Genomic DNA, 18,621 nt, shown 5'->3' with positions numbered 1-18,621 from the left:
AGATTTATTTAATATAAAGATTTTATTTATTTCAGTTGAAAGAAACTGTTTTCAAACGAGTTCATTAATGTGTAGTTGAAAATATTCAATTTAAATAATTATGTTTTAGAACAAGAAGTTACAATGCAAGTGTCTTATGATGATTACGAAAAAGATCTCGTCGACCAGGGATCCTTTAACATGATAGCCATGGCTGAGGTAGTTGAAACTGGTTTCGATTACTTCGCTCAGGATGACTTTAGGGTTAGGAAGCCCGACATCAAGATTGAGGTGATCTATAATTTTGTTAACTCTATTTCAAATAATAAATAAATATTAATTTATATGTATAATTTTAAAGAAATTTGAATTAAAAGGTTTTATAAATAAAAAAAATATATATAACTTAAAAACTTAAAACAGAGAAAACATTGAAAACAATAAAGATTAAAGAAAAGAGAAGGAAAATTATTAAAATGAAATATTTTTAAAAAATATTAAAAAATCAAAAAATGTTTTTTTTTATATTAAATATATATGCAATGGCATATTGAATATTTTATAGTGTAAAATTTTCTTATGTATTATTTTTAAAAAAAAATTTAAATTTTTTTTTTAAAAATATGCTATTTTAATAATTTTTCTTTTCTTTTCATTAATTTTTATTGTTGTCTTTGTTCTCTCTATGTTTGTTACTTATTTTATGAGTTCTATATACTTACAGCTTATGCGCAGTGAATAAAACTTTTTTTTCTCAATTAGGTGGAAGGCGAACTAACCCAAGGCCAAGAATTAAAAGTCACAGCCAAGTTGAAAAATCCGTTACCAAAAATTCTTAAGAAAGGTTTCTTTGTGGTTGAAGGTCCTGGTTTAGGAGAGCCACTAAAACTGAGAGTTAAAGGGTATGCAATAATTTTAATTTATGAAGCCTATTTTTTGACCATTATGCTGAATGATATTAACTTTATCTTGTTCCAATTCACATGCTTAATAAATGGTTAAGAATAAATTTACCAAGAATTTTTAATACAATCAGTCCAAAGGTATTTTTTTATCCATCCCCTACATGCTTGTGTTGCAACGATCCATCGTTGATCGGAGAATCGAAAAACTACGATCGACTGACGTTACTTGTTAAATATAGTTTGTCTACTGTAAGAACTACTCCCACCACAAACTCTGATACCGAACAAGAATATGAAACAAGAATAGCTCATTTCAGGAAGGGTAGCTTCTCTTCACTCTAGGGCTAACACAGTGGACGGAAGAAAAAGATTCAATTTCTTTCGCCTACCCGAACCAAAACCAGTCCTAAACAATAACCCCACACCCCTACTTGAAACAGTTATACCTCGTTACCAGGGGTTCAGACGAATGGCTACGGGATTTCTTAGTTTAGACAAACTATACTTAGCAGGGTTTTGTTTAATTTAAAGGTCTTGTTTATATTTCTTCTGGTAGTTGCGCAATGGCCCATCAGGGTGTAGAGTGGTCGGAAATGTACGTCATCAACAGAAAATATGCATTTATTTTTCTGCTATACTTGTCGCGAGTATGCCATTCGCATATATTTAACTTTTTCGCCGGCCAGGTGGCCGAGCGGTTAGTGCGCCTGACTGCGAAGCCATTGGCTGCGGGTTCGAATCCCGCTCTGGGCATGGATGTTTCTCTCTCTCTCTGTGCTGTCCTCTGTTGTGAGTATGTGTGATGTGTGAATGTGGCCCACCCTATAAACGGGTTTGTGGCGTGGGCAATGTTGCTCGCCTCCGTGACTTTGGTTCACAGGTGCCCTCTGGGTAACGCTAAATGAGTAATAATTCCGGCATCTACATAGGCAAAGATTAAAATTCAGTGCCTGCCATTGGTGGAAAAAAAATATTTAACTTTTTCAGTGATTTTAATAGTTAATATTAAACATTTAGTAGCTGCCATCAATGTTATGTAAACTAGATTAATGGATAAATACGGATGATAGTGACCGGTACTTGTGTGCTTTTTCTCTCAGTAACACTTATCAGCTTCTGTGCCTTTTCTCTCAGTAACACTTATCAGCTTGTGTGCTTTTTCTCTCAGTAACACTTATCAGCTTCTGTGCCTTTGCTCTCAGTAACACTTATCAGTTTGTATGCTTTTTCTCTCAGTAACACTTATCAGCTTCTGTGCTTTTTCTCTCAGTAACACTTATCAGTTTGTATGCTTTTTCTCTCAGTAACACTTATCAGCTTGTGTGCTTTTCTCTCAGTAACACTTATCAGCTTCTGCGCTTTTTCTCTCAGTAACACTTATCAGCTTCCATGATGCTGTTAGAAGCTGGTCGTCAGTTGTATGATGTTGTTGTGTTGCATGATGGAACTAGCTGGCATCAGGTCATGTTGACTAATATGCCCAAGTGACAACGTTTGCTGTTGAAAGAACTCACTAGATGTGACTCTGGTGAGATGATAGATGGCCTGATGAGATCTTGTAGTGGTGGTCGAGGCCCACTAGATGGGAAAAACCACAATATACAAAGAACTCTATACGCTGTATGTCTGTAACTTTTAGCTGCAGTGGTCGACAAATGTCTGAGTTGATGTCAAGTAACTCTCTGCCTACCATTTAGATGAATGCCAGATTTTTAAATAAAGTTACTTGTTTTCCTACTATCTAATGTACAGTTATATGTGTGAGTCACATGCGAGGTTTCGCATGGAAAACATGAGGCTTTACAATGTGTTCTACGATATTTTGTTCATGTTACACTATGACGCATGGTGCTTTCTTAGCCTGAGATTTCATATACCCTGAGAAATTTTAATCGGAATAGTCTGTTTTTTAATATTTTTTTCAATCACATTGACAAAATGTTATAAAAAGATTAACAATTACAAAATACCGAGAAATTAAAATCATAAAAGAATTATATAATTTATGTTGCATTTTTATGTCAAAATGTTAATATCACGATACGTTGCCAAGGAATATTGATATCTCGCAATATTTTGTGATAGTTTTCTATTTTAATTATTTTGCATAGGTCGATGTTATAACTCATGAAACTCAACATGCATCAAAAAGTATTATTATCTGTTATCAGACATATATCTTCTTCTACAGTGACACGACAACTCTAAGTAGTCCCTGGCCTTTTCCAAAAGCCTTTCCAGGTGATTCTTTTTTTGGCGACTGTCCACTAATTTTTGGTTTTCAGAATATCCATGTCTTTTTCAAGACAGTCAATCCATCTAAGGAAGGTCTGCCTCTTTTTTATTTTGCGATAAGCTTGGCATGAAACAGTTTTCTGCAGTTTAGATCTCTCAGCAAATTAACTAGATGTCCAGCCCATTTTATCTTTTGGATCCGACAATTATCGTTTACGATAATATCGTTACTGCAATGTTTAAAAAGTTATGTATCCTCATGTCGTTATGTTTTCTTCTATACCAGGCTCTAATAATTTCTTTATTATTTATAGAGATGTGCCTGTAGAAGGGACAGCTGAAGTAACTTGCACTATGACCCCCAAGACTTCAGGTGAGAAGAACATAGCAGCTAAATTTTGGTCACGTGAGCTTGATGACGTCGATGGTTACGTAGTCATTGACATTAAAAGCAAGCAAGAGCCAGAGGACGCAAAACCCACCGAAAACAACGACACCCACTCTAACGCTTCAACTGAAGTAACTGCTGAAGATAACAATACCCACTGAAAACTGATTCCAATAAACTGAGCGAATCACTGAACGTTTTTATGTCGAACAAAAATATATTGCATTTGAAGAATCTCGGTGAAATGTGAAATGAAAAATATTTTAATGACGGAATGATTTAGAAAGTGAATTCGAAAAGTGCCTTATTTGTAAAAGATTGTGTACTTGTATATTATGGTGAAACTTTAAACGAACTTAAGACTGATTTTGGTAAAAGGAATGATCTAGAGAACTATTATATTTTTTATAGTGTTGTATTTTTTAAATGTATTTTTTGCATCGAGCTGCCTTAATTGTATTGCTTTGTGCTTGTCTGTGATGTTTTAATTGTTCAGCTTTCGTGGCTAAAGCAAAAATATGAATTGTAAATAAATCATATTTTATATGTTTTATCATTTTTATGAGTTTTCAAATGCAGCATATTTAGAGTTGTTGTCTTATAGACGAACTTAATGCATAAATTGAAATCTCTGAATTAAATTCTCTTGACCTAAAATGGATTAAGTGAAAATCAATATAATTTCATTTGATGATCTGTTATTTAGTTACAACTTTTTTCGTTTTCATATTGCATACAGGGATTTTTGCAACTCTTAATATATATCTTTAAAATCTTTTCAAAAAAGGCCTAGTTGTAACCAATAGAGAAGGGGTAAATTTTTTTTTATTTAAATGACGAAAAATTAGAAGCATTATTAAAATCTAATGAATTATTTTGAGGGGAAAATATGAATTAAATAAATCATATTTTATGTGTTACGTCATTTTATGAGTTTAAACACTGAATTTTTATAACTCTTAATATATATCTTTAGAATCTTTTTCAAAAAAAAGCCTAGTTGTAACCAATAGAGGGGGGCGCATTTTTTATTTATTTAAATGACGAAAAATTAAAAGTATTATTAAAATTTTAATGAATTACTTTAGGGGGGAAATATGAATTGTAAATAAATCATATTTTATATGTTACGTCATTTCATGAGTTTTCAAGTGCAAGCGTAATGAAAATTTATATAACTAAACTTAATGCATAAGTTAAAATCTTCCAATTGAATTTTTTTTTAAACCTAAAACGAATGACCTGAAAATTATAATTAAAATTTCATATGAAGTTCTGTTATTTCCTTACTGCATTATCGGTTATTTAGTGCGTTTTCATTTTATATACAGGGTATTTCTTGACTATTTATATATATCTTTAGAATCCTTGGCAAAAAAGGTCTATTAGTGACCAATAAAAGGTTAAATGCTTTTATTTAAGGGACGTAAAAGTATAATTAAAATATAAGAAATTATTTTTAAAGGAAGCGAGATTAAAAACATTAAAAACAATTTAATTATCTAAAAAAATTGAGAAGGGATTAAAGTAGATTATAATTATATTGGACAATGAAACTGGTTCTGATTTTATTTCATTCTGTCTTTCTAAATAAAGGGATCAGATTTTAAAAACATTTTTCTGTTTTACACCCATAACGACAATAAAGTTATGATTTTTTGTTATGAACATTAAAAGTCATTTTTTAAGGATTATAAAAATTTATATTAATGGCGGCGATAAGGTAATAGTCTATTCATCAAACCATTGACTAGTTTAGAACTTTCAGTCTTATTTTCATTTTGGTTTAGATTTCATTATCATATTTCTTCTTTATCGTGTCCCTGTTTTAAAAATGTATTTCATTATTTTTTAACAATATTAGCTATTTAATACATTCATATTTTGATGTTGTATTAATTTCTTGTATTTTTGTTATAATTTCAAACTGCTTCTTAAAGGCAACTAAAGTTTAAAATGTATCCTATCTATTCCATGTTATTTCAAACTTGTAAATGGAAATAAATTTTTTTGTGCATAATTTGGTGCAGATATATTTTATATTAAATATATCAATAATGTAAATTAATAGATATGTTTTAAAATTCTGAAAAACGTGTTTTCAGGTTTTAGCAAACTTATGAATTCACCAACAGTTTATACTTATTGAGTTAATAGTTTCTCAAAGGTTGTTGATTTGTCTGTATTTTTCGTATATTATTGATTGTATTTATAATGTTTTTTGACTTCAGTATTTTTGATAACTTTCAAGTTATTGTTATTTAATTATGAATTTTATATGATTTCATTTAATGAATAGCTTAAACTAATAACGAAATTTTGACATGCTTAAATTGTATTTTATGTTTTTGTCACATTGTTATTTTTTAAACTTTTTGTGGTTTACACAATGTTTGAAAATTGAAAAAAATAATGACATGTTTTGGAAGAATTATTTAAAATTTTCCTTTTTTTATTTAAAGTTTACTTCGCATTTAAAACTGATTGCAAAATTTTGTTAGAGGCTTGTGAGAATTAACGCGTTTTAGCTACTTTTTGATTTTTTTTTAAAATTGACTGCAGTTATTTATGTAAATATGTAATTTTAATTTTGTTATTTTCACAAAAGAAGAAATTATTGATTCCTTATAAAATATTTTAAATAATATTTTTTGTTGAATCCATCAAAACTGTTATTTGTGTCCTAAATAAATATATGACGTATTCTTTCGATATATATATATATATATATATATATATATATATATATATATATATATATATATATATATATATATATATATATCGATATATATATATATATATATATATATATATATATATATATATATATATATATATATATATATATATATATATATATATATATATATATATATATAATCAGATTTTGCTGTAAATTCATAATAATTGTATGTGCTTTTAAATTTTGAGACTTTAAGCTGTTTTATGTAGAATTAATAAACTTAAAACAAAATGATAATTATAATTCCGGAATATTATTTAGCTAATTTTTCTTATAATTTGTGTTCTGTGCGTATAATGATATGAAACAAATGAAGATCTATATCTTCTGGGATTGCGTGGCCAGTTCTTTTGCAAGTTGTAGCTCCAAATTGAAAAGTTTTTATAAAAAAAATTTCATTTAGAAAATAAAAGTATGATGTAGAATTTGTATTTTTAGATTGTATTTTCTAATAAAATTTTACGTTTTACCTCTCTGCTTGAGTTTATACAATATTGCGTTCTATTCAATTGTTCTACAAAACTCTGCATTGTAGATTTTATTTGAAAGTGAACAGTTATTGTTAAGTTATTCTTAAGAACTAGTTAATCATTGAACAAACGTCTTAGATAACAAATAAAATTATTCGGATAATAAATTTAAAAAAAATAATTTACAGTTTTTTCTTTTATCTCCCTTTCCCTAATTTTTTGTTAACAACTTCAATTTTTCTTGTTTCTGAACTGTTTCTAAGGTCACTTTTCGCTTGTCATATCGACATGGAGCGTCTAGTTTGAGCTTTCGAAATTCGTCAATCTTTTTTCCTCTTCCATTAATGAAACAAAATAAGTTTTAATTTAATTTATGTTAAGATTTGTTATCACAATAGTTAGCCCTCCGTACAATTTTCTGTAAAAATAATAACAGTTTTTACTGTATTAAAATTTTCAAAATGATTTCAGGCTTGTGATTGAACTAAATCAATGAAATTCTAAGAAAGTGAATTTTATTATAACTAATCTAGTTAGTTCCTACCCACAACGTGAAAAACTTGCCTCCGGAATTTTAAAGTAGAATAAATTCTTTTTTATCTAGTTTTTATCACTTCATTGAAGTCAAAAGATTAAGTTTGTTTCTTAATATTCAATCTAAAACATGATGCTTACATCTGATTATTCTCATGATATAAGTATAAAGATATTATACACCATGTGTTGATTCTCAGTACTTTTTTTACTTAAAAAAATTTCTCTTGTTGTTACGCCCTATTTCACTTTCAGAAAAACAACCTTATCAGAATTCAATATTTAATTTTCAGAAATCAGATTGTTATCTTGTCGTAGATATATTTGAACAAGATAATAATATCTCCGACTTTAATTTTTTTTTATTGAAAAAATATAAAATATATTAATGTTGAGAAAGCAAAGGAAATAGAAACTAATTTTTGTTTATTTGATATCCGTTAATTTTCTAGCTCAACATTTAACTAGTTTAAGTAATTAGCAGGGCCACTAAATTTTATTGTGATTCTCAAGAAATAATCTTTATTTGATGCTTTTAGTTTTTAATTGCCGGCTCAATATTTTTCTTTTTTAAGTAGTCAACAGCTCTGCTAAATTTTTAGATTCTCAAAAAATGATGACTAGTAAAATGAAATTAAAAAAAAGTCTTTTTTGATTACAAGACGATTTTTTTTTACTAATAGGTTATGTCTAGGTTAGATGGCCGTAAAAAGGAGATACATGTGCATATTCCTATTCACTCCGAACTGTAGCATAGGGCTTCTATCATTATAGTTCTCCATCTCACTCTATTAGTGGACAGATGATTGGCAATCTCTCAGGGAACAGAGCGTTCGCCTTCCAATGAGGCGCACCGGGTTCGAATCCCTGTCGATACACGAATTCCACATCCGGCTTGCACCGACCACAGTTTTGACGTGAAATATCCTCAGTGGTAGACGGATCATGGGTTAGAATCCCCTTGCCGCCAGGCTAAAGTTCTCGTGATCTTCCTCTCCATGTAACGCAAATGCGGGTTAGCTCCATCAAAAAGTCCTCCACGGTGGCAAATTCTCTTAATACTCGATCCAAGAGTTCCCTTGTTTTCTGGATTGGGTTCAAAATTACCAGGCTCCGGGGTTGAACATCAGTAGTCGTAAACTCGAAATTGGGTCGGCTTTTCACTTAGGTAATAAAATAGTTTAAAAAGTTTTATCTATTTAGTTGAAAGTAATCATATATCGGTGAGTTTTCTACGAGCATAAAATTTCATCCATTCCATTTACAAAATTTCATCACAAATTATATAACCATATTTAATAGTTAATTTTGCCAAAATCATTACTAAAGCACCTCGGTAAAAATGTACCGATCTTTTTGGTGTCCCCATAGAGCCAGAAACAAGGTAAATTTTATATTATTATTATAGTTTTTTTGACCATACATATTGTTATAGTTTTTTTCTCGCATAATTTTAAAAAAATCACCATATAATTACAAAAATATCTCCATAAATAGGACTTTTTGTTTGTTTAATCTTGTGAAAAAAATGAATTAAAATTATAATTAAAAATGCATTTATCCGACTGATAAAGTAGTTAAAAATAACACAGTGAAACCTCACAGTGAAGTAACACAGTGATTGCATAAATGTTGCGACAAATGTCTAGGGGAGTTAGGGCATATCATTATGATTGAAATTGTCCAGGATCCTATGCCAGCAAATGTCGTCACGTGACGCTTGGGACACTTCCCAATTCTGAACTGTTTCTTGGTGTGGTTTTGAGCTGGCCATAACAGGGGAAGCACCACTAGCCGCGTACGATGACATTTCCGGGCATTGGTACCTATACAATGGATCTTCTGTTAGTTCTGTTCCATTACTGGACCATAACTTTTTTAAGCTTATACATTTCATCAAAAAGTAGACTAAAACGTCATTTAAAAAATTATTGCTTCAAGAGCAAATCTAAATTCAGATTTGAAATCCCCTCACTCAAACTAGGCAAGATCAAATATTTATATCAATGCAACAAAAGTATTATCCAGTATGTATCACAGTATGTATCACAGTATTATCCAGTGCCAATAGAATGTGTAAAAAACAATATTGTTGGTGCATCATGAAAAAAAAAAGAAAAATAATTATTGTTGTAGTGCTTTTTAAAATGTATTAGCTTTAGGTTTCTAGTTTCTAACATTGATATGAAAATAAATGATATATTTTTTTTTACACACAGTTAAAAAGGCCCACTTACATTTCAGTTTATAATTCTATTTAATATCATTACGTTAAGAGGAAAAAATTTGTTTTCTTGTCATTTCATTTTGGTTACCATTAATTAAAGAAAAGTTTAAAAAATAGCGATAGCTCTCCCAAAAATAAGCCCTTCCCAACGAAATTTGAATATGTTGTCAAATAAAGAGTCACTAAATAAAACTGCAATGGGTAAATTAGTGGCGCTGCAATAGAATGACGTTACAACAATGATCATAAAATTGTATGTTTGATCGCAAAGCCTGTGAATTTTACTCTGCTTCTGAAATTAGAAATTTAAGATAGCCAATATGTAACAATAACCTCTAGGCATCATTTGTTTGAAGAGCTGCGATGCTATTAGAAGGCCAGAGGCACGACAAAATCAGATAGAAGTTGCCAGATGTCTAGATATGAGTCTTTCTGTGGTTCGTAGACTTAGGCGAAAATTTCTAATCACTGGTTTTGCCTCCAGAAGGTTCAGCCAAGAACGAACAAACCCTACGACGAGCACCAATGACCGATTTTTATCGTATGTGCACGAAGAAATAGAACCGTAACTCAGAGTCAGATCAGATCGGGTCATCTCTTAATGCAGCCACCAGAAGATCGGTGTCACCGTCTACAGTGGGTATTGTTTGCCTAGAGTAAGAACTCCTCTAGCCATTTGTCTAGACCGGTGGCGGTGACCATGGTAGCGAACTATTTCTGGGGTCACTGTTTAGGACAGGTTTTGGCTCGGCTCGGCGAAAGAAAGGTAATCTTTTTCTCCGGTCTAACGGGAAGAGAAGTTATCCTCCCTTAAATGCGCTTTTCTTGTTTAAATATCAGCAGACGGTCTCAGGTTTTGTGGCTGGGGGAGTCCTTACCGCACACAAACTATAAAATACACGAACGTGGTTGGTTTGCTAGGTGACCAGCCATTTGCTTACCACTCACATCACGCCATAGAACGGAGCGGTTTAGTCAGGGGCAGAAGCATGTCCACTAGACGACTGACCAATGGAGGACTTATTTCTTCACAGATGAGTCCAGGTTAAGCCCTTAAGCCGATAGTAAGAGTTGTTTGATTTGGAGAGAATCTGGGACCTGATATCATCTGTGAAACATCCGCGGAAGAGATGCATGCCAACGAGGCAGTGTCTGTGTGTGGGCTGGTATTTCTTTGGGTGGATGCACAGCCCTGCATAATGACGTAACTGCTTTACGCGTGAAACCATGAATGCTCACGTATGTAGAGGTGATATCCTTGATTATATGAGTGCCTAGAGGCTTGTGCAATAGGTGGAGATTTTGTGCTACATATTCAGCACAAGCCTATGGACGATAACACAGCGCCGACCAGCGATCGCATCGTGGATGATTATCTTCAGCAGAAAACAATTCAGCTCATGGAGTCGCCAGCTCGATCACCGGACTTAAATTCTATCTAGCATGTTTGTGATGCTTTAGGAAGACGTGTAGGTGCTCTCAATTCTCATCCTCAGACCCTTGTCATGCTTGAAACTGCTTTTGCAAAAGGAATGGCTCGCACTTGTAACGGAACTGGCAGACCGCATAATTAAAAGCGCACTCATCGATGTTTGTGTTGTTAGAGGTGATCATACTCTAACTGAAGGTACTTTTTCTATTTTATACTGACACATCTGATTTATTCATTTCATACATATGCTAATTTCTGTAACATCATAATTGTATTGTTTTCACTTTTTATGTTATTTTATACGTTATTTTGTGCATTATAATGTGTGTCAGTCTCATTAAATTTTAAGAACTGAATTTTTTAAGTAATGGTCAGTATTTTATTTTTCCTATATTTATTATAACCAATGTAATTTCATTTAATAACTTAAGCTCATTTTACCATGAATTCATTATTCATTAAAAAGTTTATGTTATAAAACTTGATTAATTAAATAATTTAAAAAATTTAAAAAACTAAATTAATTTAAGGTAAAAACTTAAAAGGATAAATTTCCAATTAACTATACTAATAGAAGTCAGATTTTTTTTTATTAAATTTGCGATTAACATGAAATTTATACATTCTAGCCAATCAGAAAGTGGTTAAAATTTAACTGCAAGATCCCATTTTCATAGACAGGAAAGTACGTTAATGAAAACGAGTAAACAATTAAAAGATACATTCACAATAAATGTCCACTTATATATCAATGAATGTTGATTTTGTTTTACGCATTTTTTAATACATACAATATATATTTCCTCAAAAATACGTTTTTTTTAAAAAATAAAGGAATAAAAATTTGTCTTTTTCCAAAACCATTACCAGCTAATCATTTATCAGTTATTACAAAATAATAAAAATTTATCTTGTGTAATTTTTATCTCCCTGTTTACAAAGTTACTCGACTTTTAATCGCAATCTTACCTTATTTTTCAATCGCACATTTAATTAATTTTAGATATTAGTAAATTATTAGTCCTCGCGAGTTTGCACTAGTTTCTTTTTAGCATTTTGATAATTGTTATCATTCACCTTGATAATATATCGAAGGGTACAGATAAGAAGATATAAAAAGAGGTCCTAAGCAGTATTCATTAGACAAGAATAACGAAAAAGTAAACATCTTATTTAGATACAAATCTCAATAGTGGAAGGAATCAGTATGTTGAAATGGTTAGTCTTAGGGGTGTGTGTTAGTGTAGTATTAGGCCATGGCCGACTTGAAGACCCTCCAGGACGGTCCACCATGTGGCGTTTCGGATTCAAAACCGCAACAAATGTGAATGACAATGAATTGTTTTGTGGCGGAATCACAGTAAGAAAACATATATATATATATCTAATTTAATTGTACCCATCGTTGAACAGCTTATTTATGTTTGAAGTTAATATAAACAGTCAATCGCATCATTAATTAAAATGATGATTAGTAATCGATTGCTGCTACCACTACATTTAGTAATTCGATACCTTTCCCAGGAGTTGGTAGGTTCGATACTTTCACCAGTTAGCAATTCGGCATTCTTACCAGTTGGTAAAAATGAAAAACGACTTTTAGAATTAGTAATTCGGCACCTCGAAAGGCAATTTTCGGCTTTAGTAAATTGTCACTCTTACCAGTTAGTGCAGATTAAAGGTGTTTTTTTTCAATGAATAATTCAGAGACCGCTTCCAGTAAGTAGATTTGAAAATAGATTTTTGGCATAATCAATTCAGCACTCTCATCGGTTGGTATATTTGAAATACGATTTTTGTCTTAAGTGATTCGTCACTCTTACCAGTTGGTAGAAATGAAAAATGGTTTTTGGAATTAATAAGTCAGCATCCTCACCAGTACATTCATTAAATACCTTCTTGGTATTAGAAATTCAGCACTCTTATCGGTTGGCATATTTGAAAGACGATTTTCGGAATTAGCGATTCGACACCTTGAAATACGATTTTTGTCTTTAGTGATTCGTCACTCTTACCAGTTGGTAGAAATGAAAAATGGTTTTTTGGAATTAATAAGTCAGCATCCTCACCAGTACATTCATTAAATACCTTCTTGGTATTAGAAATTCAGCACTCTTATCGGTTGGCATATTTGAAAGACGATTTTCGGAATTAGCGATTCGACACCTTGAAAGACGATTTTTGTCTTTAGTGATTCGTCACTCTCACCAGTTGGTAAAAATTAAAACTGATTTTTGGAATTAATAAGTCAGCATCCTCACCTTTAAGTACATTTTTGGTATTAGCAATTGAGCACTCTTTTCGGTCGGTATATTTGAATGACGATTTTCAGAATTAGCAACTCGCTTTAACCAGTGAGCCCGGTAGCAGAAACTCTCCAGCACGGCAGCAGAGGCTACAGATTATTGCAGCATCTGCGAAAGATCTTTCATCTAAGTTTTTTTTTTTAAAGCCATTGAACAAATACCGAAAAATTACTCTTCCTTTTAAGAACATCTTTAACTTTGTTCAAAAATTAAAAATTTGAATAGAGAAAATACCGTAAGAAACAAAAAGTAAAGAATATTTTTCTTTCCCTTCATTACAGGGTCAGTTGTACACGAATTTATTCCATTCTTTTTACAATTATTGTATAAAATTAACTTTAATTTAAAAAAAGGAAGAAAAAAAATGCAGATTTAAAGAGATTTTAAGATATTACTAGCTAAAACAAAAGCTACTAGTTCAAAGAAAATGGAATAAAATTTATAAGAACTTTAATGCACTTTTTTTAAAAAATTTACTAGAACAGTTTATTATTACTATAAATATAGTTATACACTAAATAAAAAAGTATGGTCAAAACTATCCAGAATATGGTAAAATTTATCGTGCTTCCGGCTCTATGGGAAAACCAAAAAAGTTTGGTGAGTTTTACCGAAGTGCTTTGGTAATGTTATGGTAAAACTAACAATATATGGTTTTATAGCATGTGATAAAATTTAATAAATGTGGCCAAAAATTGTTATTTCATCATGGACATTCATCAACGGAGAACATTTCATAAAAATAATTTATTTGGTCAAATTTATTTTTCAGTTTGTATTTCTTACTAATTGTGTGCTAAAAAGAACTATGGTTTTAAGAACCAGAATTTTATGACAAACCGTTAGCATATCAACACAAAATTACTAAATAATTGATACGAATACCGCATATTATTTCATTATTCTGAAAAATGTTTATTTACTTATTTTTTAACCAGAAATGTCACTTCCCTACAGTAGGATATTTTTACCAGAATGTTTTCTTCGTATAACATTTTTTACTTTTCATCAAGTATAAATACACTGTACATCCCTGTCTTCTAAAGGTAGATGGCATAGTTAATGTGTGTTAAGGATAAAATTATTTTAATAAAAATTAAATTTATTGCCATTAAAATTATATTTACTAAAGTGATATTATTAAAAACATCTGCCTTTTAATTAGAAATAAAAATCAATTTTATAAAAACTTTTTATGAATTATGCGAAGCTTAGAGTCTCTTAATAAGTTGTTAGTTGTTTTATATCTGATTAATGGATAAACAACAAAATAAATTTACGTTATTACAAAATCTATTTTCTGAAATGTTAATTATGCTAAAACTGTATTAATGCACAAAATTGTATTAAATATCTAATTTTATAAAATTTTCTTCTACACAATTAAAAGTTACTAGCAAATTTTCAATGTGCAAATTTTTCAATATGCAATTTTTTCAGAATTTCGTGCATGATGGCGACATAAAAATTAGGTCTTCTTTTGTACTTTTAAAATTTCCAGTCTTATCTTTTTTTTAAAAGAAAAATATTTTAATACGCATACAGTCTAGAAAAAAAGTTTTTTTCCTCATATATATCCTCTACAGATATTGCATAATGATTTTTCAATATGCAATTTTTTCAGAATTTCGTGCATGATGGCGACATAAAAATTAGGTCTTTTTTTGTACTTTTAAAATTTCCTGTCGTATCTTTTTTTTTTAAAAGAAAAATATTTTAATACTCTTACAGTCTGGAAAAAAGTTTTTTCCTCATGTCCTCTACAGTCTTGAAATAAATAAGATTTAAATTACTGCTTATGAAATTAAGTCATAGTAGCATTGTTAATACGAGCTTCTGCTTGGATAAGATTTTGAGCATCAATTTTTATATAAATTGGTCTCCGTATTACTCTTAAGATGGCAGCACTAAAAATAAGAATTCTATTAAAACTTTTAGTCAAAAAGAATCTTCAGTAAGTACCTGTTTCTTTTTTTTTTCCTTAAGGAGAACTAGTTTAAATTAATAAAATAAAAAGCTCCTAATAAACAAAATATGCTTAAAAATGTGTATTTTGTAATTGTTTATTGATAAGAATGCGTAAAGAATGAAGAATAGTAGAATGGTTTAAAGGCTTATGGTGCTGCCATCTGCTAGAAATAACTCGAACAGGAGATTGAAAGATCAGCAGGAAGTTCATTTCTATCTCTGGTTGCTTTGTTATAAAGGTGAATATGAAAAAAAAAAAAAAAAAAAAAAAAAAGAGAGAATTGTATATAAATATATAAATAATTTACATTGTGAAATGATAACAGTAATGATAATTGAAGATTTGAATATAATTGCTTTTATAGTAGTTTAAAGTTTAGAGTTGATTTTCAGATTTCCCTTCATTCAGATTCCTTCCCCAAATATTAACCTCAATACGCAGTTTTATGTTACTGATATTTCATTTATTGAAAGATATTCATGTTTCATAAATTACTTTCAGAGACATTGGACAAAAAATAAGGGTAATTGTGGCATATGCGGTGATCCTTGGGATTTACCCGAACCTAGACCCAATGAAGACGGCGGGATCTACGGAAAGGGAATTGTTGTCAAGACTTATAAATCTGGCGAGGTGATCACCATTACGACCATCATTCACGCCAACCACTTGGGTTACTTTGAATTTAAACTCTGCCCAGTGCAGGATGGAGTTAAGATTGACCAAGATTGTTTGGATAAGTATCCCCTACAACTAGCCGATGGAAGTGGTACCAAATACGAATTGGGAAGACAAAAAGGAGCTGTAAAGGTCGATGTTAAACTTCCAGATGGACTGAAATGTGATAGATGTGTTTTGCAATGGCACTGGAAATGCGGTAAGATATATCCTACATAACGATTGAAAGTTTTTTTTTTTTTTTTTTAAAAAAATAAGAAATTTTATAGTTCATTTCTAATATCCTAACACACAATTGAAAGTCTTTTTTAATAAGAATTCATATCGTTCATTTCTAATATCTTAATATCCTACCTATGTTTTCTTAATAAGAGTTCTTATAGTTCATTTCTAATATCCTACCACACGATTAAAAGTATTTTAAATAAGAGTTCTTATAGTTTGTTTCTAACTTCATACCACACAATTGAAAGTTATTTCATTAAAAGTTCTTATAGTTTATTTCTAATATCCTACCACGCGATCGAAAGTTTTTTCTAATAAGAGTTCTTATAATTTAATTCCAATATCCTACCAGGTGATTGAAAGTTTTTTTTTTATTTTTTATTTATTTATTTTTTTTTTTTAAACACGAGTCCTCATAGTTTATTTCCAATATCTCAATATCCTACCACATGATTGAAAGTTTTTTTTTTAATAAGAGGTTTTATAGTTAATTTATAATATACTAATATCCTACGAAACGATTGAAGGGTTTTTAATGAGAGCTCTTATAGTTTATTTCTAGTATCCTGCCACACGATTGAAAGTTTTTCTAATACGAGTTTTTATAATTTAATTCTAATATCCTACCAAGTGATTGAATTTTTTTTTTTTAACACGGGTTCTTATAGTTTATTTCTAATGTCTCAATATCCCACCAATTGATTGAAAGTTCTTTTTAATAAGACGTTTTATAGTTAATTTCTAATATCCTACGAAACGATTGAAAGGTTTTTAATAAGAGCTCTTATAGTTTATTTCTAATATCCTACTATCCTGTCTCACAATTGAAAAATTTTTTTAATAAGAGTTTTTATAGTTTATTTCTAATTTTTAACTTTTTTTAATGTTTTATTTTGTATCAATTATTAAGTTTTCATTACTAAAATGCTCTTTAATTTTACCAATAGATAGATAGATCATATTTACCATTATTTTAATCCAATTTTATATTGACAGTGGATGATTTTGTTCCGAAAATAGATCCCCTCCGCCTATGATCTTTTTATATTTTAAACGGATTCTTTTGTTCTGTATTTGATTCCTTTTGTTAATGGATTATTTTGATTTACTAATTATTTAGATTTATCAACGATTTTTGCTTGTTTTACGAATAGATTTTTCCTAAGTAGTCATTTTTCTCAGATATTTATCTTGCCCTTAATGTATTGATATGACTCGGTGGTTATGATACTGATCTGTCATTCTGAAGAAATGGGGTTCGACCACTAGTGGCGGCTTTAAGTGGACGCCATACCACGAAAGAAAATGTTCGTCTCAAGTTCTTTTTCTCGTTCATCACTAATTTAAAATTTAAAGAGTAGAAAAAATGAAATCAGACAAACCTAGAGAAAGTCATGAAGTTTCAATTGCTAAAAACAAAATTTTTAAATATACAAGTGGAAATACATTATGAAATGATAACTTAAGCTTACGCAATGGAGAATTTCTCTTCTAATAAATTGTTTGCATTTTAATATTTTGAAGTATTTTTTTTCAGTAATTGAAACTTGATGACTTGCACTAGATTCTCTTAAACTTACTTTTTCTTTCTTTTAAATTTTAAATTTGTAATGAAGGGAAAAGAGAATTTCCCACGAAAATTTTCTTCCGCAGTATAGCGTCCTCTTATGCCCTCCCAGCATCAGATTGATGAGTACCATCTTGTCTGGGAAGTAAAAGCGGCTTGAGCACAATGCTTTCTTTATTTCTACAATCATATCGTTGGTCATTAAGTACTAACTTAACCCCCATGGTCCACAACGGGCTATTGTGGGAATACTTTATTTACTTTGAAAAATCATAAAACTTATATTTTAGTTTCAAAAATCTCGAAAATGATTCAAGGATTTAAGTTACTCATCATTGATGTTATTGGTGGCTGTTATTTAAATTGTGAACTATAAGATTGATAAATAAGCATTCTTATACTTACGTATTAAACTTTATTTAATTCTGTATGCATCATTTTTCGTTTAGATTCAATAGACATTTTATATTGGTTCTCATTAGTATTGTAATAAAAATATCATGCAATTTAACTTTTTTTTTAAATTAAATAACAAAAATTGGCATATTTTTCTTTTTTTAGCCAACCATTGGGGTAAATGCCCAGGCACCAATAAAGGTCGGATGGGATGTGGACCACAAGAGTTTTTCAGAGGTTGTGCTGATATTCAAATTGTGTAAAATGTATTTAAATTTTTTGTATTATTTGTTTTTATTTACAACGACTTTTAAAGCCGAATGGTTTGTTAAGTTTTAAAATTTTTTATTAAAAAGATTGCTTTTAGAAATTGTTCAATCTTTATTTTAAGTTTTATTACTATAAAAACCAAAATAATTGAGACAAAAATATATTTTACAGACAATTTAGAAAAATTGCATATGCATTAGTGAGTATATTCAAAAATAAAGTACTTACTTTATCATTTATTATAATATATAGATAGATAGATAGATATATGTATCTAATTAATATATTTAATAT

The 18,621-nt window shown here is 30.0% G+C and overlaps 2 protein-coding genes across 4 annotated transcripts in view; both read left to right on the top strand.

Moving 5' to 3' along the window:
• The window catches only part of Tg (Transglutaminase), a 90,641-nt gene extending 86,300 nt beyond the window's left edge, over nucleotides 1–4,341 (top strand). For all 3 annotated transcript variants that reach the window (XM_087161419.1, XM_087161418.1, XM_043053214.3), the window contains 3 exons: nucleotides 110–270; nucleotides 742–881; nucleotides 3,434–4,341. In XM_087161419.1, coding sequence (XP_087017545.1) covers nucleotides 110–270; nucleotides 742–881; nucleotides 3,434–3,668 — 536 coding nt within the window. In that variant the 3' untranslated portion in view covers nucleotides 3,669–4,341. The remainder of the gene's footprint in view (nucleotides 1–109; nucleotides 271–741; nucleotides 882–3,433) is intronic.
• Nucleotides 4,342–12,068: 7,727 nt separating this feature from the next.
• LOC107439213 (uncharacterized) lies at nucleotides 12,069–18,427 on the top strand. Its single transcript, XM_016051729.5, has 3 exons — nucleotides 12,069–12,276; nucleotides 15,693–16,068; nucleotides 18,223–18,427. Exons 1-3 carry the CDS (start codon nucleotides 12,124–12,126, stop codon nucleotides 18,318–18,320), a joined length of 627 nt encoding a protein of 208 aa, XP_015907215.1. The 5' UTR covers nucleotides 12,069–12,123; the 3' UTR covers nucleotides 18,321–18,427.
• Nucleotides 18,428–18,621: the final 194 nt, after the last annotated feature.

This window comes from Parasteatoda tepidariorum, chromosome 4, assembly GCF_982258835.1.
Source record: "Parasteatoda tepidariorum strain Cologne lab strain chromosome 4, Ptep-v5.0, whole genome shotgun sequence".
In the NCBI taxonomy this organism is placed as follows: Eukaryota; Metazoa; Arthropoda; class Arachnida; order Araneae; family Theridiidae; genus Parasteatoda; species Parasteatoda tepidariorum.
Note: the sequence above shows the minus strand (reverse complement) of the source record. Positions and strands in the feature narration are given on the sequence as shown.

Bases quoted from the DNA above. Each gene is read 5' to 3' on its own strand.
- LOC107439213 (XM_016051729.5), top strand. From the start codon at position 12,124: ATGTTGAAATGGTTAGTCTTAGGGGTGTGTGTTAGTGTAGTATTAGGC. The intron at 12,277-15,692 runs GTAAGAAAACAT...AATTACTTTCAG, and splicing joins TGTTTTGTGGCGGAATCACA to AGACATTGGACAAAAAATAA. The intron at 16,069-18,222 runs GTAAGATATATC...TTCTTTTTTTAG, and splicing joins GCAATGGCACTGGAAATGCG to CCAACCATTGGGGTAAATGC.